General features: G+C 38.7%; 2 protein-coding genes and 1 long non-coding RNA gene across 5 annotated transcripts in view; 1 reads left to right on the top strand and 2 right to left on the bottom strand.

Annotated features, from left to right (window-relative positions):
- Nucleotides 1–727: 727 nt before the first annotated feature.
- LOC121893833 (macrophage-stimulating protein receptor-like) lies at nt 728–13,527 on the bottom strand. 3 transcript variants are annotated; one of them, XM_042405931.1, is made up of 21 exons: nt 13,401–13,527; nt 11,146–12,435; nt 9,464–9,640; nt 9,185–9,304; nt 8,880–9,050; nt 8,599–8,765; nt 7,950–8,079; nt 7,696–7,832; nt 7,381–7,557; nt 7,161–7,260; nt 6,621–6,851; nt 6,340–6,486; nt 6,062–6,224; nt 5,780–5,869; nt 5,149–5,358; nt 4,978–5,058; nt 4,702–4,883; nt 4,448–4,557; nt 3,657–3,822; nt 3,443–3,579; nt 728–3,269 (listed from the first exon to the last, which is right to left on the bottom strand). In XM_042405931.1, the coding sequence occupies exons 2-21, from the start codon at nt 12,349–12,351 to the stop codon at nt 3,038–3,040; spliced, it is 4,134 nt and encodes a 1,377-aa protein (XP_042261865.1). In that variant the 5' UTR covers nt 12,352–12,435; nt 13,401–13,527; the 3' UTR covers nt 728–3,037. The 3 variants fall into 3 exon arrangements, with proteins under 3 accessions (XP_042261865.1, XP_042261864.1, XP_042261866.1); XM_042405930.1 differs by lacking the exon at nt 13,401–13,527 and adding an exon at nt 13,170–13,335; XM_042405932.1 differs by lacking the exon at nt 13,401–13,527 and adding an exon at nt 13,170–13,335 and having other exon boundaries at nt 5,795–5,869.
- A 4,767-nt stretch (nt 13,528–18,294) lies between these two features.
- Nucleotides 18,295–19,194, bottom strand: LOC121893835. The gene is made up of 3 exons (XR_006095433.1): nt 19,084–19,194; nt 18,862–18,928; nt 18,295–18,696 (listed from the first exon to the last, which is right to left on the bottom strand). It is a non-coding gene; the product is annotated as an uncharacterized LOC121893835 (long non-coding RNA).
- uba7 (ubiquitin-like modifier activating enzyme 7) overlaps nt 18,703–20,791 on the top strand; it is a 37,300-nt gene continuing 35,211 nt past the window's right edge. Inside the window, exons 1-2 of the mRNA XM_042405933.1 lie at nt 18,703–19,019; nt 19,104–19,272. Of these exons, the coding sequence (XP_042261867.1) occupies nt 18,973–19,019; nt 19,104–19,272 (216 nt within the window). The 5' untranslated portion in view covers nt 18,703–18,972. The remainder of the gene's footprint in view (nt 19,020–19,103; nt 19,273–20,791) is intronic.

The following is a 20,791-nucleotide window of genomic DNA, read 5'->3' as shown; positions in this document are numbered from 1 at the left end:
TAAGAGTCTATCAACATAGATTTTTCTGGAAACTCTGATATATCTGACTTGGCATGAAGTGGATGAAAAGGCAAACAAACATGAAAGCCTCATCAGCAACATATGATTAATCACAGCCACTCAAGGTAATGAAGTTTAGTTGATAAAGAACAAAGTGCAACTATATTGTTAATGCACATGAACACTCTTAAAATTCTTTTAAATTAGAATATTTTTCTTTTCCCCCCCATTCTACTAGAGACTATAAGCTGAGGGGCTTCTGCTGCTTCGGTTTTGACAATTCTTTTTAAAATCTGTCTCATGCAGGTCCCTCAGCTTTATAGAACTGTAATACTAAATTGTGCACTACCCCTTTAAGCTGTGCAGAGACCAGGCACTACCTTGATGATTTTTTTTTTTCATGTAAGTGATTAAATCAACAAATTACTGAATATTTTAAAGTATAAAAAAGTATAGCATAGTCAACAATGTGCCCCATTCCAACCCTCTACCTGAAGACTATTGACACTTAATCTATAGAAAGTTGACTGTGCATGCTTACTTTCTGTTTACAGTGTATGTCTGTTCACAGGGTCACACCTGGCAATTGCTCAGTATAACATGAGTTCTCTGCATTGAAATCAAAATCTTGAAAAACAAAAAGGAAACACTGACATTGAAAAAAAATTAGAATCAGTCAGAATGCAAAAAAAAAATAAATATGAGCAAAACTATTTTTATGCTTCTGTGCAATTCAAACAGCTTTTTCGATGCCAGGAGGGTTTTTTCAGTTCCAATGCCGATGCCATTCTTCCCTTTTTCATTTCCTTGTCTCATGCTGAATTTTATTTGAAATGCCAATGGTTTCATACAATCCCAGAGACTGCACTGGTCGGTTAATTACAAGATTACTCTGCAAGCTGACACTATAATGAGGATAAATCTATACAGAAATCAAGTGAGAGACTTGCTTTTAAGTTATGGTTATTTCATGGCATCTGGGAGCCTTTATAGAACTTGACAGAACAGTTTGGTTGTCATACCATGCTGAGGTGCAGGCACATGCTGTGTCTCATAATATTTATTGCATGTCTAACCCTCTGTTTTCCCCACTGCACCAGTTCTTCTTCACTGTGTGCCGTCTATAAATACGTTTTTTATAAACAATCTGGATTGAATCAGTGGTAGCCAGATCTTTTTTTTTTCTTAGTGCTGATAAAAATTGAAAGAGCAGATAATCCTGTTTGACTTTACATGACTTAAATAAAAGCAACTCTCTCATCGTTATTCACAGCAAAAAATATCCATAATTTTGGCTTTCTGTTCAGTCAACAGCTTGAAACATCACCTCATTTTCAAATCCTGCTCCATCTGAACACAACTAGAGCTTCATTATTACTGCCACCTTTTCAGTACCTGAAGGCAAGGGATAAAAAAAAATAAATCTTTTTTTAGACCCATAAATTATTCATAGAGAGTATTACAAATGCTAGATACACAGATTAGGTGGAAGCATGCAGTTTTCACTCTGGTTGAGCTGACATAATTCAGACCTCTAACCGTGTGTGTTTTTCATCTCCTCCACCTGGCAGAAGACAAGGACGAACTCAGAGCTACTGCCTGAGACCTGTGTCATTACACTCAGCGTCTTTTTTCTTCAGCAACTTTGATGATCCTCTTTCGTGACTACTCTTGCTGTAGTGATCTGCATTCCCCCACTACACCATTAAAATAGATAAAAATAATATTTTAGGTGAGGTTTTCAGGTAGAACTGTCTCATTTGCTCATCTGCAGCAGATTTTTTTTTTTAGTATTAGTTCAGAATTAGGCAAAAAAAAAAGTATGGGGAGACATTTGACATGCTTATGTGCAACCATTTATCTGTATAAAAACAGTCTTTACAGTGCAACCTACTGTACAGCAAAGCAACACCAGTTTGATCTTGGATGGAAGAAGAGAAAATGTAGCATTAACAAAAAAATATCAAGTACACGTCTGGTAGAAAGATTGTTGGATGACATGAACTATTTCTTTGGTTGGTTTAACCACACTGCATCGTCAGTCCAAAAGTTGAAAAATCAGTGCATACATTCTAAAATGCCTTGTCTAATCAGCAGTGGAGATCATTTTAATTAAATGCAAGAAACTGTGTACAATTTCCCAAATTGTGCATTATGAACAATTATGAACAACAATGTAATGCTATGTTGATTGAGTTGACAGACTGAGCTTGTTACATTTGCTCAGTGAAACAGCAAGTGTGGATGTCTGAGATTCAGGTGAACGGTTTGTGTAACACCTTGTTGTGTTGATCGGTTTGCTGTAGTGCAGAGCGTCACTGCAGCAGCGAGTGTGTACGCTTTAGAAGGATGCCTTGGGTGCCCTCTAGTGATAATGACAGGTACCTAGTGAAAAGCATACTGGCTGTGTTTCCAAGCCTCAGCTGCAATGTGCACAGCACAGAAACCTCACTGTATAATTTAAAAGATGCAGAGATTTTTGATTATCGATAGCTCTAAATCTGAGTAGATTGGGTTAATCTACTGATTTCATATGCATTTAGAAAAATATGACCAAAAAAAAGAAAAAAATGTTGACCCCTGAGCTCAAGTCAGTATTCATTAATCCCATGTTTAACAGTCTAAAACACTGACTTAGAGACATATCTACGTATAACAGCATAAAATATTCTCAAGTACCCCGACATCCTTTTCTACAAATCTGAGAACAAAAGCACATTCTACATTCATTTTGTCTCATTCACGCTTGTGCTTGATGATTTATAAAAACCTTCCATCGACATGCTATGTATATTTTGCTACAAACAATATGTAGGAACAGGATAGAGAACTTCAAGTGTGATTTTGTCTCTACTCCAGCAAGAGTTTAAGGTACTACAGTGTCTTCAGTAGCCAAAACTTCCATGCACTCTGGTTTGTAAATGTGATCAAGAATTTATGTCACATATAAATGGATCCAGGGCAAGCTGTCCATCTTCCTGTATGCTTTGACCAGGATCCTGTAATCCTGTCAGAGAGTCTTAGGGCTTCGAGACCCTCAGCTGACAGCATAACTGTCTGTGTCCAAGTCTGAACCCTCGGCCTCATCTGCAGATCCAGTCAGCGAAGGGTAAGGCCTTGGCTGGTCTAAGTTGACATAGGTAACCTTCAGACTGATGTAGTGCTCTCCTGCCAGACAGGACAGGATGTGTTGTACTTCTGTAACAAGGCTATGGAAGGTAGGTCTGCACTCAGGCTCTGGGTCCCAACATGTCAGCATGATAGAATAGCTGTGGAATGATTCAATGTGTAAATGAGTCACTGAGGAAGTACATTAGTAAATATGTAAGCTGGTAAGTAAACTATTAAATGATGGCCACTGTGAGCTTCAGAATAAAATATTAAACTGAGTATAACATAGAAATGAATCTCAAGAAGATGCAGAAGCATATGTGATACTTACAGAGTATCAGGACAAAACTGTGGCTGTGGAAGCCGACGTCCTTTCAACAGGTAATGTGTGATGTCATAGGGGTCCACGTTTGGATATGGGCTGGCACCTCTGGTCAACAACTCCCACATCAAGACACCGTATGACCACTGTAAAACAGACAAGCAATGTAAGACAGTAGTATACATATATGAAATATATAATAAACATATTTCAGCACACTCACCACATCGGACTTAGTAGTGAACTTCTGTGTTTGCAAGCTCTCAATGGCCATCCACTTCACTGGTAGCTTTGCCCGTTTTTGATCTTGAATGCTGTAGTACTCCTTGTCATAGATGTCCCTCGCCATGCCAAAGTCAGCCACCTTCACTGTGAAGGTTTCATCCAGCCTGAAAAGAGAAGGAAGGTCATCTCCTAGCCAGCTCCTCTTCAGACAACGTATATTTAGAGTGAAGGTATCCTCAAGAGGATCTGGATAAACTTTAATTTAGGCCAGTTTGGAAAATCTGTGTTATTCCATCAGGGATCTGACATGCACAGGGGTGGGATGCAGAAAAAGTGAAAAGTCAGAAAATGAGAACAGTATCCATTGTATTTTCCAATTGCATCCAAAAAAGTTGTCAGTGCAGATATGCACTGACAACTGAACAGATCAAAAAATCACCAGTGTCTAAAAAAGTTATGATTCCATGTGAAATGACATTAATAAAATAAAATCTAAATTTTCACCAATTACTGTCATACTTTTTATCTGGTGGGATTGTTGAACTTGAAAATACTTAGCTCAAAAACAAATGTTTAATCATGATGAAGAACAAATACAAAACGCAACAAAACCACTGTGAACAATTTATTTGCCACCTAAATACATACATATATTTGATAACTTGACTGCACCTTTATGATACATCACCAAGATGACACATCAATTTCACAGCAGACTGTGAAATGGCCTCTTGTAGGTGAGACCGAGCTTTGTCATGGGCCAGTAATCAGTGTATGATTCACACTCACATGCAGTTACGTGCAGCCAGGTCTCTGTGGACAAATTTCTTCTGGGCTAAATACTCCATCCCCTTGGCAACCTGTAGCCCAAAGCCAATCAGGTCTTTTACTGTTGGGTTCTGTGTGGACGACAAAGAAATAGTAAAACAGCTGACCAGCTCAAAGCACATGTGTTGAAATAGTAAAAACCCTCGTCAGGTGAACAGACCAAATATTCATGGTCATGACCCGACTGGTCCAGAGAGTTTCATTGCGTAATTTACCCTTTTGTCAGAGCGAATGAAATGACGCACATCCCCATGTTTCATATACGGCAGAACCACCAGAGGGAGCCCTTCTTTAGGCAGCATGATGCCTAGCAGGGACAGGATGTTGGGATGGTCGAAACCTTTCATGATGATGCCCTCTCTGAGGAACTGGTCCACCTCTCCTAAATCTGTGATCCCTATTAATACAACACATTCTGTTATATAGACTAGTCCAACTGGCAAGAGCTCCTATAATGATAATTTTCATTATAAAATAAAACTTTAACATACTGTTCAATGATTTAACAGCACAGTGCATCTCTTGCTTACTGCTGTCTATCAGGTATCCATGATAAACTGTCCCAAAGTGACCTGAATATGAAGGAGAGGGAAAAAAGTGGTTGTAGGGATTATTTTGTGCTAAAAGAAAGAAAGGAACAACGATAAAGCCAAGAGGCTCACCTTTGCCAATAATCTGACTGTCCTCAATTCGAAGCATATCAGCAGGGATCAGGACATCTTTGACCTCTTCAAGGAGTTCAGAGCTTAAACTGACCATTGAGATATTGTCCCGTGGCAGTAGAGGAATGGACAGATGATCATAGCTGGCAGCGTACAGTAAACCATGGAACGCCATTCCTCCTGAACCTGATGTTTGACTGGTCAAGTCAACTGGAACACACAGAGAAAAACACACATGGAAGAAAAATTAAACCAAACTGGACTTTATAAAATTGTTCTACTTAAAAGTCATCACATATTTTGGTGCAACCCAAACAGACTGTGTGATCAGTATTTTCTATGTCTCTTAAATTGGTTGTTGAATTCATAAATTCATCACCAACAGAATATAAAATATTTGATGACAGATTTTCACCTATGTTTTTTAATGCATGTATTTATTTAAAAGTCTCTGTATAATAGTACAATGATCTATAAAATATATGCGGTATATATATACATATATAGTACTTCCAAGGGTGTACAGATAACAGACAGGGAAGAGGGACGGGAATGCATAGATGGAAGAACTGATTGACATTTGGAATATGGATTGATGAATGAACAAATTAATGAAATTGGGATGCCTCACCCCGTCTGTAGTCACCTGTTGGTGAAAAATCCTGATTGCTGCCCATGCGGTTCCGTGAAAGCATTGTTGATAACCGATTCTCTATGCTGGCTAAAAGGATACATTTGATCAATGAAAATCACTGAACAATAAACTACAAAAATACACAGTGAGGTCAGAGGAAAAAGTCAAAGTTTGTCAGGTTAATAATAAACAGACTGTGGCACAGAATGAGCTTATTTTTACAGATTTTTATCACAGTTGCAAGTTTAGTAAAATATATCAAGACTGAATTTTTCTCACCTCTCTTTTTCTTCCTCAAATGGATCATCACAAATAACGCGAGTCCAGCACCTACCACCAAGGCAGCAAGGATGCCCAGCACAATGCCCACAATAACTGTGTAATTGTTGCTCTCATGATGGACCACAGTGCCCACATCAGAAACTTCCCCATTCACATACACCTGCAGTTGTGGAGTGGAACAGGCGATAGCTCATGTTAAATGTAATGATTTAATTACAGTATATATGTGCATATATTTGGGTTAAAGTAGATTATTTAAAAGCAGATTTTGTCACCTTGACAAGTAATCCCTCACTGGGGATAATAAGGCCTTTAGGAATCCTGCAGGTCAGCTCATTTAACAGAACCCTGGCATTACAGTTCACACCCCCAATGGTCATTGTGATGTTCATACATGAGTTGACAGTATTCAGTTTGTCATGCTGTTGTGTGGGTGACAAAGAAGTTTAAAAGTTAAAAGGCAATTTGTAGGTTTTGCATAGAAGATATTATGAGATTTTAATGCAGACGTGTTGCAAATTACGTTATATAAATAGATGTGGGGAGAAAAACATACATGCAGTGAAACCTCATTGTCTCCTGGTTTTAGAAGTAAAACACCGTCATCACTTTCAAAGGGAATGACTTTGGCATCAGGATGGTAGTCAAAACGTCCCGACCAGACATTTCTTTTTCCATCCATGTGTATAAAAATCTCTCCTGTGTCAAGCTTTTCCTCTAACATGTCGAGTGGAATAACAGGGGCCCGGCACTCCGTGTGGGTGGCATTCGCCTTGCTGTTGCAGACCTGAAGGGAAATCAGCACATGAAATAGTGTTTGAAATCACAACTAACTGTTTGGCATAATAAGAAAGCAATATTCAGAAAGTAAGAATGAGAGACTATGGCTGGCTATTCATTGATGAAATTCTGCTTCACAAAGTTCACTTCAGTTGATGTGTTATCGTTAATAAATGTTAAATGTTTTATTTCCCAGCAGACAGGTAAAAATTTAATTAATTGGTGTGAATTAAACTGAATTCAATTCAGCTCAATACTGTAGTTGTATTGTGTCTATAAAGTCTTTCACAAGGATAAAGTCGAAGAACAAACTTACTTGTTGATAAGATTTCATGCGGGCATTTTTGGGAATATACTGGACCACAGTTTTGTGGGCAGAGTCAAGATCTTGACCCTCTATCACCAACTTGGAGCCTCTGTATGACAGTATAAACGAGCATTTTTAAATATAACATTGATAACATTTTACTGTTTTCTTACGATGAGGCAATGGAGGGTATTTTTTTCCAAGTTAGATTAATTCATTTGTGTCCTACCTTCTGAAACTACAGTTAGGATGTACAGAATTTATAACAGGGTTGTTCTTGTAGAGGAACATCTTAGTGGTAGTCACTTGAAAGCTGTCAATGACGACTTTCACAGGTACCTTCCTGACACCTGTTACAGCCGCTGTGAGGCAGACAATCGAAGAAGTCCCATTTCTTTCAAGAGTACTGAAAAGAATCAAGATCACAGTAACCAATACTGTTCTATATTATATTATATAAATCCCTTAATTAAAGGATGTCTGAACCACATTAATGTGGTGTTGACCATAGCCATGAGTTAACATGAAAGCGGGTGTTGCTCACCTTTGAATGTTACACTTTTTGTCAGCAATGAAGACATCTCTCTTTACCCCACAATTAAGATATCTGCCTGTCAGTGTAACCAGTGTTCCTCCAAACATGGGTCCATAGTCAGGCAGGATTTCTGTTATGTTAGGCTCCTGATTAGACAGAGGTGATTATTTTATCACTTTACAATATAACATGACAGTCCACATATTATTTTTATAAATAAATGTGTATTGATACAGAATTTGTATAAAAGTTATCATTCTCACCACAAAAGAGATGCCATGCACCTGCTCTATGCCATCAATTGAGTAGACGCCCTCCACGTCCCCCTCATGAACTTCCAGAGTGATCGTGAGGTTCTGGTTTGGTATTTTTTCCTGAATCTTGCAAACAAGCCTGTATTAACGATACAAGGGATGATGTGTCTATGAACTCTGTAGCTGGATGTATTCCAGTGAGCCAGCAGCTTGACAGAAATGAACAGTAACAAATGTGGCTGCTGGACAAAAACATTTACACAGTACACAAAAAATGTTTCTACTATACACAAGAGAATGCTACAACTATTGTGTATGTCCAGCGCTTGATACTCTATGATACAAAGACATCTGTAAATGCTGTATTTTGATTTAAAAATGGAACATTTGCAAATCTCATAATTTAATGAATTTAATCCAAATTTTGAATTTCTCAGATGATGTTCCTTATGCTCTGAGAAAGTTCTATCCCCTTACGTTTACTATCTGAAAAATGCATTGTCACAAATGTGAAAACAGCTGTTTTAGCTCATATCAACCCAGCACTACACTTCATTTGACAGCTTGTGGCCAGCAGTGTCCAGGACTCTCAACATAAATGCTGAATTGTGTGCAGCATTCTGTATATTTTGCATGTATACTTTTTTGTGCTACTCACTCTTCACTATTGCTCTTTTCAGGCAGGACAGTGCACACGGTCCCTGAGCCCACTGTGATGCTGTGAGTTTGTCCGCTGATGATGGCTGGTCGCAGAGGAGACTGAAACTCCCAACCGCACAGCGTCAGCTCTGTTTCACCACCAGCAGGTGCCGTTTTGGGGAAAAACTGCAGAGAAAAAAATTCACATCCAGAATAACAATCAGTGTCTCAATACAATCAGTGATTAAAGGTGTTTAAACTTCATGCATTGACATCAGTTACACCCAGCAGCAGATCTACCTCTGTTATGACAGGTGCGCAAGACTTTTTGTTCCACTGCGAGGTACACTTATGTTGCCTCGAGCAGATTCCCGAACACCAGCCACAGTTCATGAAGCTTGGAGCCGTCAAACACGTGGAGCAAGTCATAAAATGTTCACAACCCGGTCCTACAGATGGCACCCTGAACATCTTGATAAGAGAAAGAGGAAGACATGGATGAAGTAAAACGTTTTTAAAAAAAGAGTCAAAAGGAGCTGGGGTGGAAAAAAACTAAAAGAGAAGAGCTAAAAGAGAAGTTGTGGTAGATATTACACAAAACGTACCTTATTTCCAACTACAAAAAGAAGTGAATCCTCTGAGTACACAGCTGATGTCCTGGATACTTGGGTTTCTCCAAGAGAATAGTTGGCAAAAACAATAGTCCTGTATGTCGACAGGATGACCTAAACCAGAGAAATTATGGAAATTATGGTTTTTGAAGTCCTTATGTACACCCGCTAAAAATGTACAAATGTTTAGTTTATTAAATTAGGACACAACATAATGACTCTATATTCTAAGTCGCAACTTTCTTTACTATTTCCCCCAAGGCATCTTGCTACCTGCAGTATCCTGCCATCTGAGGTACCAAAGTGGCCCAGCGTGTGATTCCCAATTTTGGTGACAAGGACAGCGGTGAACAGGACATCTTTCATCTGCCTGTTGAAGAGGTCTAGTCTGTAGTACGGCTTTGACACCAGAGTGGGTTTGGCACTGCATGTGTCGTTGCCCTCAGAGCTCTGTAAAAGCAGGGGAGATACATAAAGAAGTGTTCGTACATAGTTAGAAATGGGTCTCTGTCAGCATCAGTCTCCTGCTAGGAAATACAAAAAGACATGCATATTCTTGTGCGTGAGAGGAAGAGGGGTAGAAGCAGAGAGAATCTTAATTTATCCATCTAGAGAGGAAGTGCTCTAGACTCAGTACAAGATGTGAGGGGAACGGGGTCATAAAACAGCAGTGACTCTAGCTCCATATGTTGACTTGGTGACTGTTTCTCAGTGCAGATTGTTCATTACCGAAACTGGATCTTTCATATCTTCATACATGTGAAGCATTGGATGATAGATGGGTGTGGACGGTTGGCAGAGTGTGAGTCATAGTAGTTAATAAAGAGTAATTATTCAAAAAAGACAGGATACGTTAAACTAATGGTAAACATTCCACTGCGAAGCAATTTAGCTAACCTGCCCCAACATGTCCCTGTTTGTTTCCCTCTATTCGAATGCCTTAAATTCAGGTCATTTGATCTTTTCAGTCACTTTGTACTTTGGGATTTTAAGCCTCGGTACATAATGTATACAAGTAAAACACAAAATACACTACTTGAACTCAGGGAGTACTTAATACTACAGTTTCAAGACAACATTAAGACTGGTATTATTTCTCCTTGCCCCTCACTTCTTCAATATTCTTCCTATTTCCTGCTCAAATAAACTACATGTATGCCAGCCACGGTCTAACACTGTCCCTCCCCTTCAAATTCCACCTTTTTATCAGCAGGATTTATAACTTGTGTTTGTTGGCACGCATTCCTGTAGGTGTACACATGGCTCAAAGGACAGTTTGAACTCTATAAAAGGAAAAGACCACACCTTTATTATTTCGTTGGGAACCACAGCCAAATGCTCTATTCCTTGAAGGTCTTTTTGAGAATATACTTTGCATGTTGTTCTCAGATTTAACCCGACAAGCTGCCTTTACCTTCCATTTACATTTTTCCTCTGGTGGCGTATCAATTAAGGGTTCTGACCAGAACACATTTTTTAAAAAAATGACACCACAGCAGTTGAAAGATTTCATGTATGCGCAGTTATTAAATAATTATAAATTAATTGGTGTTATCTTAAAATATATAACTGATGAAACAGTATTCATATCAGAGGTCTGTACTGTAAATATCTGCCACTCTTTCATTGAGAAAGAAACTTAACAGAGCAGAGAAACGGTGTGGCAATGTGCAGGTCACACTACTGACTCATCCACCCCTCCCAGTTCTCTCATCTGGCCCTGCTCTCTCTCTTTACACACCTTCGTACAATATTTTAGAGGTAAAGATTTACTGTATGCACTGAATGTAGTGCTAACCAATAGCATTTCAATGACAAATTTTACTGTTCCGATCCCAGGTGACTTAATTACACACTGTTTGTCTGGATAGGTCACTTCCTGTCTGGGCACAGGACGACCTTTGTACTGTTCCTGTTTTCAGACGACAGCCAGGCTTAAAAAAACAGTTACTCACCTCATGTGGGCAGCTCTCGCACGGCTGGAAGTGACAGAGTCCTCTGGAAAGCTGCTCTGGACCTGACTTGCAGCACGCATCGACACCTTTGTCAATTGCATGGTCTACTTTAGTCAAAGGGAAGGCGCACAAGGCTGAGTTCTTCTGAGGTTCACCTTGATCATTCACCTCTGCAAAAACCCCATACAGGATGTCTTCTGTCTCGGCCACTCTCAGCTCGTTAGCCAAGTCCTTCCCTGCTCGCCCAAAGTAGGCTGCCTGTAGCCCGTTATACACAATGTCCCTGAAACCCTCCCTCCTTCTCCTCCTGCGCTTTGGTTCAAACCGGCACTCCAGGACCACCTCTCTGTACATCCAGGTCTCGGGAATTAATATCGGCAGTCGTCCCAGATGAGTCTGAAAAGCTGACTTGCTATCTGAGGGATTTTCCCTCTGCAGGGAGAGGAAGTAGACATAGTCCTTGGTGGAGAAGCTGTAGATGTAGTCAATACTGTAAGAGTTCTGTAGACCTGGGAGCACTGTCAGGCCATTCGTGAGCATATGAAAGCCATCTTCAGTCGAAAGCGGCCTCAACACTGATATTGACCTCCTTGGATACCTCTGTGTGACTTTGTCATTAACGGAGGCTGCAACAAAGAAGAGTGATGTGGCTCCCTGTTCAACAATAGTGACTTTGGTGCCAAGTGGGCTGGCCAGACAGTCAGGACAGTTAGACGGAGAGTTTTGCTCTTTTTTGTATAAACATCGAGGCTCAGGCTGTGGAAAGCTAATGTCAATGAAGTAACAGATCCCGTGCTGAGTGCTCCCACAAATGTACAGGTAGGGTAAGAGAGATCCAACGGGATCCAAAAGCAAAACCTCATTGTCGGTGTCCACTGGATCCCTAGGATCTGTTTCTATGTCACACAGCTGACAAGTTTTACAATCAGGACTGCCAACAGGTCCAGTTTTCACCTCCCACGTTTTATGCAAAGTGTCATTGACAGCCTCTATCACATTCTGTGATGCAACATACACCTCTCGCTGTTGCACATCCAAGTTCACTGCTATGTTCTGTATAGGTTTTTCTGTTTGGACATAGGGGAGGGAGTAATTCACAGTGAAATCCACTAAAACGCGAGGAGTAGTTGGACATTTGTGCTGTCCTGAAGCACTTTGTGTTTGTATCCATATGCATACTGTCAGCAAGGCGGCCCACGTGACCATCTCAACGTCACAGTCCACCGTGATTATGTGTTACCTATAAGATACTTTCCTCAGTAAGAACATTCTGGAGAACCAGCGGGACGTCTGAGAGGGGAGACAGAGAAGGAATGTTGAGATTTTACAGACAGAGCCACTGCTTTTCAAAAGGACTTGGACATTGTAAACACTCAAGCTTGTTTAAAGAAATGCAGCATGAGAAACTGAGGAGAGAGGAAAATTATCAACTGTCTGTTCTTTCCAAGCCTTGTGATTTAGTAGTTGCTGCTTTTTTTTATCTACAATTTGAGATAAATAACACTTGATATGCACAGATATGGAGTAGTTGTGAAACTTATTGAGATATAAAGCCAGTGGAAAAATAAGTGAGTCAAGATAAAAAATCAGTGGGCAAGACATGACTTGCTGTAACATGTGGTGCAACTATGGAAATGTTCAGCCCGCCAGAGCCATACACATCATAAACACTGAGTAACAACTACAATTTAACCTAATTTTACCAAAAATTCAAAATCCTGTATTCCCACTGTTAATACACCACTGGGCAACTACTTCAAAGTTTCAAAACTGAGAAATGTATCTCTGCAAGTCGAGAACATTAAACTCAAGATGATTGTAATTCCGATTATTTATATCAAAAGCATCTTAAATGGCATCTCCTATGATGCAAGAAAACGCAACTGAATCGATGAGCTGTGATTTACAGCCAGAGTACATGTTCAGTCATTCATAGAGTTGGACCAACAGCTACCCATCTAGACCTAATCTCTTCATAAAAAAAAAAAAACAAAAAAAAAAAAAAACATGTTAAACAATCTCACCTCGCTTTGAAAATGGAAGTACTGTTATCGTTTGTCCAACAGTATCAAAACCTGAATTCTTTGCCGGTTAAGTGTCCTGTTTTATTGCCTTTCCACTCCCTGACCAGCAGAAGCGCACCCAGCTGACGTCGGACCAGTTCCAGTCTGACACTGACTTTACACTGACGGTCAACCACAAGAACCAGTGAGATAAGCTGCAGTCAGTGGACGACAAAGGGATAATACACTCACCTTCAAAATTAAAGCACGCGATGACGAGCCCTCATCATGGTGGGAGTGCAACGATAAAGAAGAGCAAACATCTGTCAACATCTGTCAAATATCCAAGTTGATATGATCATTTTAAAGCAGACCTACTCTATGCTAAGTGCGCACTGAAAGCTGTAGGCCTATAATTTAAATAGAATCAAAATAAACACTGGATCATAAAATGTGGCAAAGACATTAGATACTGGTAAAACCTGCACTTCAGGACAGAAATAATAGAGATGACACACCTGCGCAACTCATCAGAAACCAGGAAAACTTATAACAGGGACGTGCATGCATGTAAAGGTACTAATTGACAGACCATATAGTGTTGATGACATGACAGAATCTAAGTGAAGTTGAATGAAGTTTAATTGAACTAAAATATATCATTATAATTATTTAGCAATAAAGAGATCAGTCCCCTCATGGGCGCCTGGCCAAGGGCACCAAAATGTCCAGAAACAGCTTTGATCAAACCCTCATTTGATTCAGTTTTAATGCTTTAAGTAAGAATTTGATGCATCATCAAATCTGACACTTGTAGGAAAGAAACAAGAGGACTATATTTATCCAAAGAGGGTAAATTCACATGATTCAGCAATATAAAAGAAAATAACTACTTATAATACTTAATAAAACAAATTAAGTTGCTTAGTTTTAGAGCCTGTTCTTCTCAGTTGTCCCCTAATACTGTCTTTGCAGCACCTAACTTTTATCACACCAATTGCAATACCACCTCAACATAACCTGTTCGGTTATTTCGGATCCAGGAAAAGGTGCATCGCGTTCTCGAGGAAGAGATTTATTTTGAAAGTTGAGTACCGGAAACGCTTACGTCATAAGGACCGGCTTGACTCTGATATTCCTCAAGTGGGGGTGCTGTCACGTAAAGCCGCGCCCTCAACAAGGAAACATGAAATAGTTGCGAAATCGACCACCTCAAAAATATCCTCTTCGTTTCCTCCCGGTAGAGTCATAATATAACCCCAAAGTGCAACTCTTTTCCACTCATTGTGCCAAATTTAGTGGAAAAAACTTCTCAGTAGTTGAAACCGTCTTGTCTATCTGCGCCTGTAGGCTTTTTGCCAAAAATGCATTGCTTTCAGATGAGGAAAGAAGTTTCTCTTCAGATACAAGCATCTCCAGACAGGACGTTATGAGAGGAATGCATCTGGTCAGACCACCTGGTTTTACGGATATATTAATAATAAACTTTATTTATATAACACTTCTCTTAACAATGTTACAAAGTGCTCGACAGAAAGAAGAAGAAGAAAAAGAATTAAACAAATATTTTAAACAAAAGGAAAACATCATAAAACAGGGGAATAAAATGAAGTCACACAAGAATATAAACAATCAGAAGTGGGATAATAAAACACAGCAACATATGAAACAAGTTGAGTGTTTGGTATGTAATTTATGGGGCGCTGCACTAGTAGCAACTGGCAGAAGTAGCTACATCTCTTGTGATTTCTCACAAAACATGTCCTTTACCCCTAATAATAAGCCCTGAATTAGCAAATCGCTTCAACATGCCCTCAATCAGAAGAAGCTGACTTATTATGAGGGAGGTAACAAGGTATAAAAGGAAAGCAGAGGGTGAGCTGAATGAAGGGTACTCAAGGTTGGCTTGGAAAGGAATCAAGTCCATGTTTGGGATACAGAACAAGGACAGAAGAGTATTTTATCCTGAGAAGCCTGATGCTGAATTGGCAGAAGAGATACAAATTCTGCTCTAGGTTTGATATTTAAGATTTCAATGATGAGCTTTTTAATTTTTGAAATGTGCCTGTAGGCTGTAAGATTAAAATCGATGAGGTGGTTGTGTGTAAATCTTTTTGGTTGTAGGGGGGAAATTATTGTGCCTGTGTTGTGCCTGGAAACTGTGCGGTATTTTTTCATTTGTTTTCCGATCCTCCGTGGAACAACAGAGAGTTTCTAGCATGTGGAAGGAATCCATTGTGGTGCCGGTGGCAAAGGTTCCTAAGGGACTGTGGCCCTTCCGTCTCTTGTTATGAAAATATTTGAACATATTGTCAAATCTGAAATTCTACACACAGTGGATAATATGTTGGACCCCTTACAGTGTTCCTACAGGGCAAGGAGGGGAGTGAAGGACGCTGTAGCTACTCTTGTAGCTCTTAAATCTTGTACTGAGGCACCTGAAGGGAAATCAGAACCATGCACGTTTGCATTTTATTGACCTTTCTTCTGTTTTTAATTGTATTCAACCACATGTCCTTGCTCACAGGCTCTTATCTAATTTTAATACGGATTTTAGTACAGTATGTTGGCTCACTGACTTCTTAACGAGCAGATCTCAGAGGGTCCGGGTTAATAGAACTCTGTCCAGTAAACTTTCCCAGATCCCCTCAGGGCTGTGCACTTTCACCACTTAGTCGTTTTATATACAAATGAGAGTCAGAGCAATCATGTATCAAGATTTGCCGATGACTCAGTAATCGTGAGTCTTCTCCAGGGTGTGGAGCAAGACCTCGGCCACGTCCTTGATGAATTTGTTAACTGTTGTGATCAGTCTTTCCTAAAAATAAATGTGGCTAAAACCAAAGAACTTCCACTGCACTGTGTGTGATTAAGGATGAGCCAGTGGCAGAAGTGCAACAATGTAAGCATTTGGTCACTGTCCTAGACCACAAGCTTAAATCTGATGCAAATACAGATGCTATATGTAAAAAAGGCAAATCAACAGATGTTCTTTTTAAGGCAGTTGCAAAGTTTTAATGTGGACACTACACTGATGAGAATGTTTTATTCTTCTTTTATTCTTTTATTGAGTCTATCCTTTCTGTTTCTATGATTTGCTGGTTTGGCACTCTAAATCTTAAAAACAGGAATACTGGAAAAAAAAAAAAGTCAAGCTGTGTCGTGAAATTACTGGTGATACCCTTAATGACCTTCAGCACCTCATCTCAGAGGCATAGACTTTTGTTTTGGACCCTCAACATACTAGACATGTTGAGTCCCAGATGTTTCCATCAGGGCAGAGGTTTAGTCTCCTCAAAGGTAGCACTAACAAATACAGATTGTCCTTTGTTCCATCTGCTATTGGTTTCTTAAAGTATAACCCAAGATGTCATCGCATCTTTCTTTCTTTTTTCCATGACTCATTGTGACAGTGTAGGAAATATGGATCTTGTGCTGTGTTGTGTATGATGTATTGTATGTATTTGTGTTGGACTACTGTCTGTAAAGCCAATTGCCCCTCAGGGATATTTAAGTTTTTTGAATCTTGAATCTTGAACTGGCAACTGAAACTCATTAGGCTATATAAAAACTGGCTGTTCGGTCAGTAACATTGTATGACAATGTCCCAATGGGAATGTTATCACCGACACAATAAAGCTGATCCAAAAGTTAAACATCTACCACTGAATCCAAAGTTCAGTAATACCAGCTGTTTGAAAACTCTGTTACCATATTGTTTCAAAGGTAAATGCACAGTGTCTTTCTACACCACAGGTGTCACAAAGATCCATTATCATTCGTCTTACTGTAATAGAGCATAGTTTGTATGTAAGTACTGTAGAAGTACTGATGCAAAAAGTTGCATGAAACCATCATGGTTGTTTTGATTGGCGCTCGACAAGGACTCGCTAAAGTGACGTCATGGATATCTAGAGATTAATCAAACAAACGGTCAAAAACAACAGTGTTAAGGACATCACATCCAGAACTCAAATTTGCATTTGTCCCTGTCTAACTCATGTACTACTTGAGATATATGAAAGGTTAAACAAACATACATAAATTTAGGACGCTGGGCCATGCAACATAGATTTAGATTTTGTCCATACAAGGAATATTTTGTGTTGTTATTGAGCAGGCGCATCTCCAGAGATACATTAATGTCTGAGAGCAAATTCCCAGGACAGTTTTTTCAAATAAATGGACATAAAACTGTTATTTTCATTACAGTGACTATAAGATCACAATCACAACTCAAAAATGTTGTCTTCGTCATGATGTGAAGCAATAATGTCAGTTATTGAAACTGATTTTAGGTTCTTTTTTTCTGTTCCTCAAACTTACCTAATAATGAGTATAGTCATATGTCATCTTATGGACTCTGCTGAAACGTAATGATGAATCACTCCTAATCAGACGGCACTTTCTTCTGGACGGGATTTTCTTTGGCTTTACACCAGACTGAGATTGTTGAAATGAATGACAAACACATTAGGCAATACTAGGGTGTATCACTGTTAGTGTCACCATGGAAATGATCCCTTCCAGACATGTTTTTAAAAATAATCTACTATGAATAATAACTTATGGCTGGTATGTTTTTTTTTGTTCTCTCCACAGATAAAGTTCTGTTTACTTGTTAAACATTTCATAAGTGCACAGCTATTTCTTCTCACTCATTGAAAAATTCAGAATAATATGCAAATATTCATTTCAAAAGTTGAACAACTGGACACAAGACGTCTCCTACGTCTCAATGCAAGTGTGCTGGATATTTCAAGTTTCAACATTGCACCTGTGTAAGCTGGTTATTGAACTATGATTTGCTTCAAAGTTGTGATGTCACAAAATCGTGCTTGTACGGACACATCTTAAACTCAGATTTAAGGTGAGAGCAGAGAAAATCCTTCTGGTATCAAACTGCACAGTGAAGCTCAGACATCCAAGTTAAGTAACAATATGTAAAAAAAATCCTCAAGGGTTATCTGAAATTAACATTTATAATTAATTTCATTTCATTTAGGTCAACAGATACTTACAATAATGCAAAAATGTTACTATTATTATTTTTATTGTTGTTGTTGTTATTATTATTGACTTTTCCCCACCCTAATCCTCCAGTTCGACCTACAGTCAAAAATATACATTTTTATAGTCCCCCTCGACTCAAAGTGTTTGAGTGTTTATCTGACACTAGAGGGCTGTTTTCACATTCATCTGCTGAAGGAGGAAAGTTGGTCTGAGTTCAAGGCATGTACCTACAATCATGATTTGTGACAAATCATGATTGTAGGTACATTAAAGCATTAAAACTGAATCAAATGAGGGTTTGATCAAAGCTGTTTCTGGACATTTTGGTGCCCTTGGCCAGGCGCCCATGAGGGGACTGATCTCTTTATTGCTAAATGTCACAAATAGTTTGGAGCCACTTAATGACTTAGGAGTAGTTGTTATTACAAACATTTTAATAGAGACTTTTTTAAAAAAAAAAATACATTTGACGCACATTATCCTTTACAGTTGTATATGTCTGGAGGGGATCTTTGACCAGAATACTGTAGATTTTCTGAGGAGCAGTAAAAACAGTGGTCACAAGATAAGTGGCTCTTAGTCGCCATCTAGTGGCCACTTCAGAAAATATTTATTGGCACGATGACAAAACTTGCAGAGAATCTTCTGAAACGAAAGTGAAATGATTAAAACTTCTCATCATATATCTCAGCTGACTTACTTTCTGTTTCTTGTTTGGCCTGCTCGGTTGTAGTACAGTCAGGTGTCTTCTGATCTCTGAGTTAAAACTGATCAAATTGGAGACAGTTACTAAAAAAACTGCAATAACAACATGTCAAAGATGGGTGACATCGATGAAGGATTCTACTCTCGACAACTGTAAGTAAAACCAGCGAGTTAAAGATAAATATGGACTGCATAGACCGCTGGCCCACAGACTTACTCGTCCTTTTACATGTACAGGTATGTTCTGGGTCATGAGGCGATGCACCGGATGGGCACTGCCAACGTCCTTATTGCAGGCATGCGTGGTCTTGGAGTAGAAATCGCCAAAAATGTGATCCTGTCCGGAGTGAATTCTGTCACTGTGCAGGATGAGGGCCAGACAACTTGGACTGACTTGTCCTCCCAGGTACCAGTCTAATCCTGTGGTGCTCATCTGTAAATAACAAATACATGAATAAATAAATAAATAAATATTTTCGGATATATACTGTATACGTAAGACTGATTTAAGACTTCCTGTTAAATCAACTTCCTGTTAAAGCAGGGGCTGCCAGTTAGGAAAATAATAATATAATAATCCTGTTAAAGATTTTTTTTTTTAATCTTAAATGTCTATTTAAAGGCAATGCCAACAATAACACATTATTAAATAATTGAAAAGGGTTTAAACTTTTAAAAATACCTCTATTACATTAGTAATTATGTAATTGCCTGTAATAGTATAATAATTTAAAATGTTCATCGAGCATTCATAAATGTTAATGACTTTTACATGTGAAAAAGAAGTTGCGTGTGTTGGAACATATTTCTTGGTAATTGTAAATGGCTTTTTAAAGGAAGGTAGTATACTTTCACAATTCAGGACATTTCTACCCCTCCCATCCCTGTACAGTCACGATCAGAGCTATAGATAGCTGCTATGGTTAAAACCACAATTATTTAAAACATTCTATCAAACAACGTGTAATTTGGGGTTTTAAGGCTCATTCTTAACCTTGCAAACAGCCATTGACAAAAGAGTGAGGAGGTGCTCTGAATCATGGAAAATTTGAACATGTATAGTTTCATGATAGTTTCACTTGTCTTACTGTATCTGAATTTACTGTGTGGAGGTTTGTAGTGACACGCACAAAACCAACTTACACTCATTATGCATAGTACAAAAAAGAGCAATAAGGATAGTGAACAATACATCGTGAACACACTAACAAGCTGTTTTTAAAGTCACATGCTTTGAAGTTCATGGATCTTGTAGCATTTAAGACAGCACAAATAATGTATAAAACAAGAAGCAATTTACTTCAGGATAACACACAAGAAATGTTCTTAGACAGAGAGAGGGGTTATAATTTAAGAGGAAAGTTTAATTTAAAAAAAAAACACTGTTCGTACTATTCAGAAGACTATGTATATTTCAATTTACAGTGTAAATTTGTGGAATGGTTTGGATGGGCCTATAGAACTCAAGCAAAGCCCAAATATAAATCAATTCAAGAATATGTACAAAGAAATCATTTTGAAGAGGTATAGTGATGAGGAGGGGTTGGCAAGGTTACATCTGATTGACACTGGATGGATATTTAGATTGTACATAATAGCACTGGGGTAGTTGGTTGTGAGTTGTACATATGATAAACATTGAGTTAATTGTTTGAGTTCTGGAGAGGGGGTAGGACCATATACTGTATGTGTATACTCCTCTTTGGACTTGTAATATTTATTTATGTTGTTTTTGAGAATTTGTTTATTGAGAGTGTGCAGTATATGTTTACTGTTCATTTTATTTATTATTCTTGTTTTTGTTTTTTTTGTTTTTTTACCTATTTGTTTCTTGGGCTGTCTGTTATGACCAAAATCTCATATCCTGATATAGGTTATTTCATATCCCAATAATGATACATATCCTGATATAGCACATTTTTTGT

This window comes from Thunnus maccoyii, chromosome 3, assembly GCF_910596095.1.
Source record: "Thunnus maccoyii chromosome 3, fThuMac1.1, whole genome shotgun sequence".
In the NCBI taxonomy this organism is placed as follows: domain Eukaryota; kingdom Metazoa; phylum Chordata; class Actinopteri; order Scombriformes; family Scombridae; genus Thunnus; species Thunnus maccoyii.
Note: the sequence above shows the minus strand (reverse complement) of the source record. Positions and strands in the feature narration are given on the sequence as shown.

Coding starts and splice junctions, on each gene's coding strand:
- LOC121893833 (XM_042405931.1), bottom strand. CDS start 12,351: ATGGTCACGTGGGCCGCCTTGCTGACAGTATGCATATGGATACAAACA. Junction 9,305..9,463: donor CAGATGGCAGGATACTGCAG/GTAGCAAGATGC, acceptor TCTCTGGTTTAG/GTCATCCTGTCGACATACAG. Junction 3,270..3,442: donor CAGTTTTGTCCTGATACTCT/GTAAGTATCACA, acceptor ATCATTCCACAG/CTATTCTATCATGCTGACAT.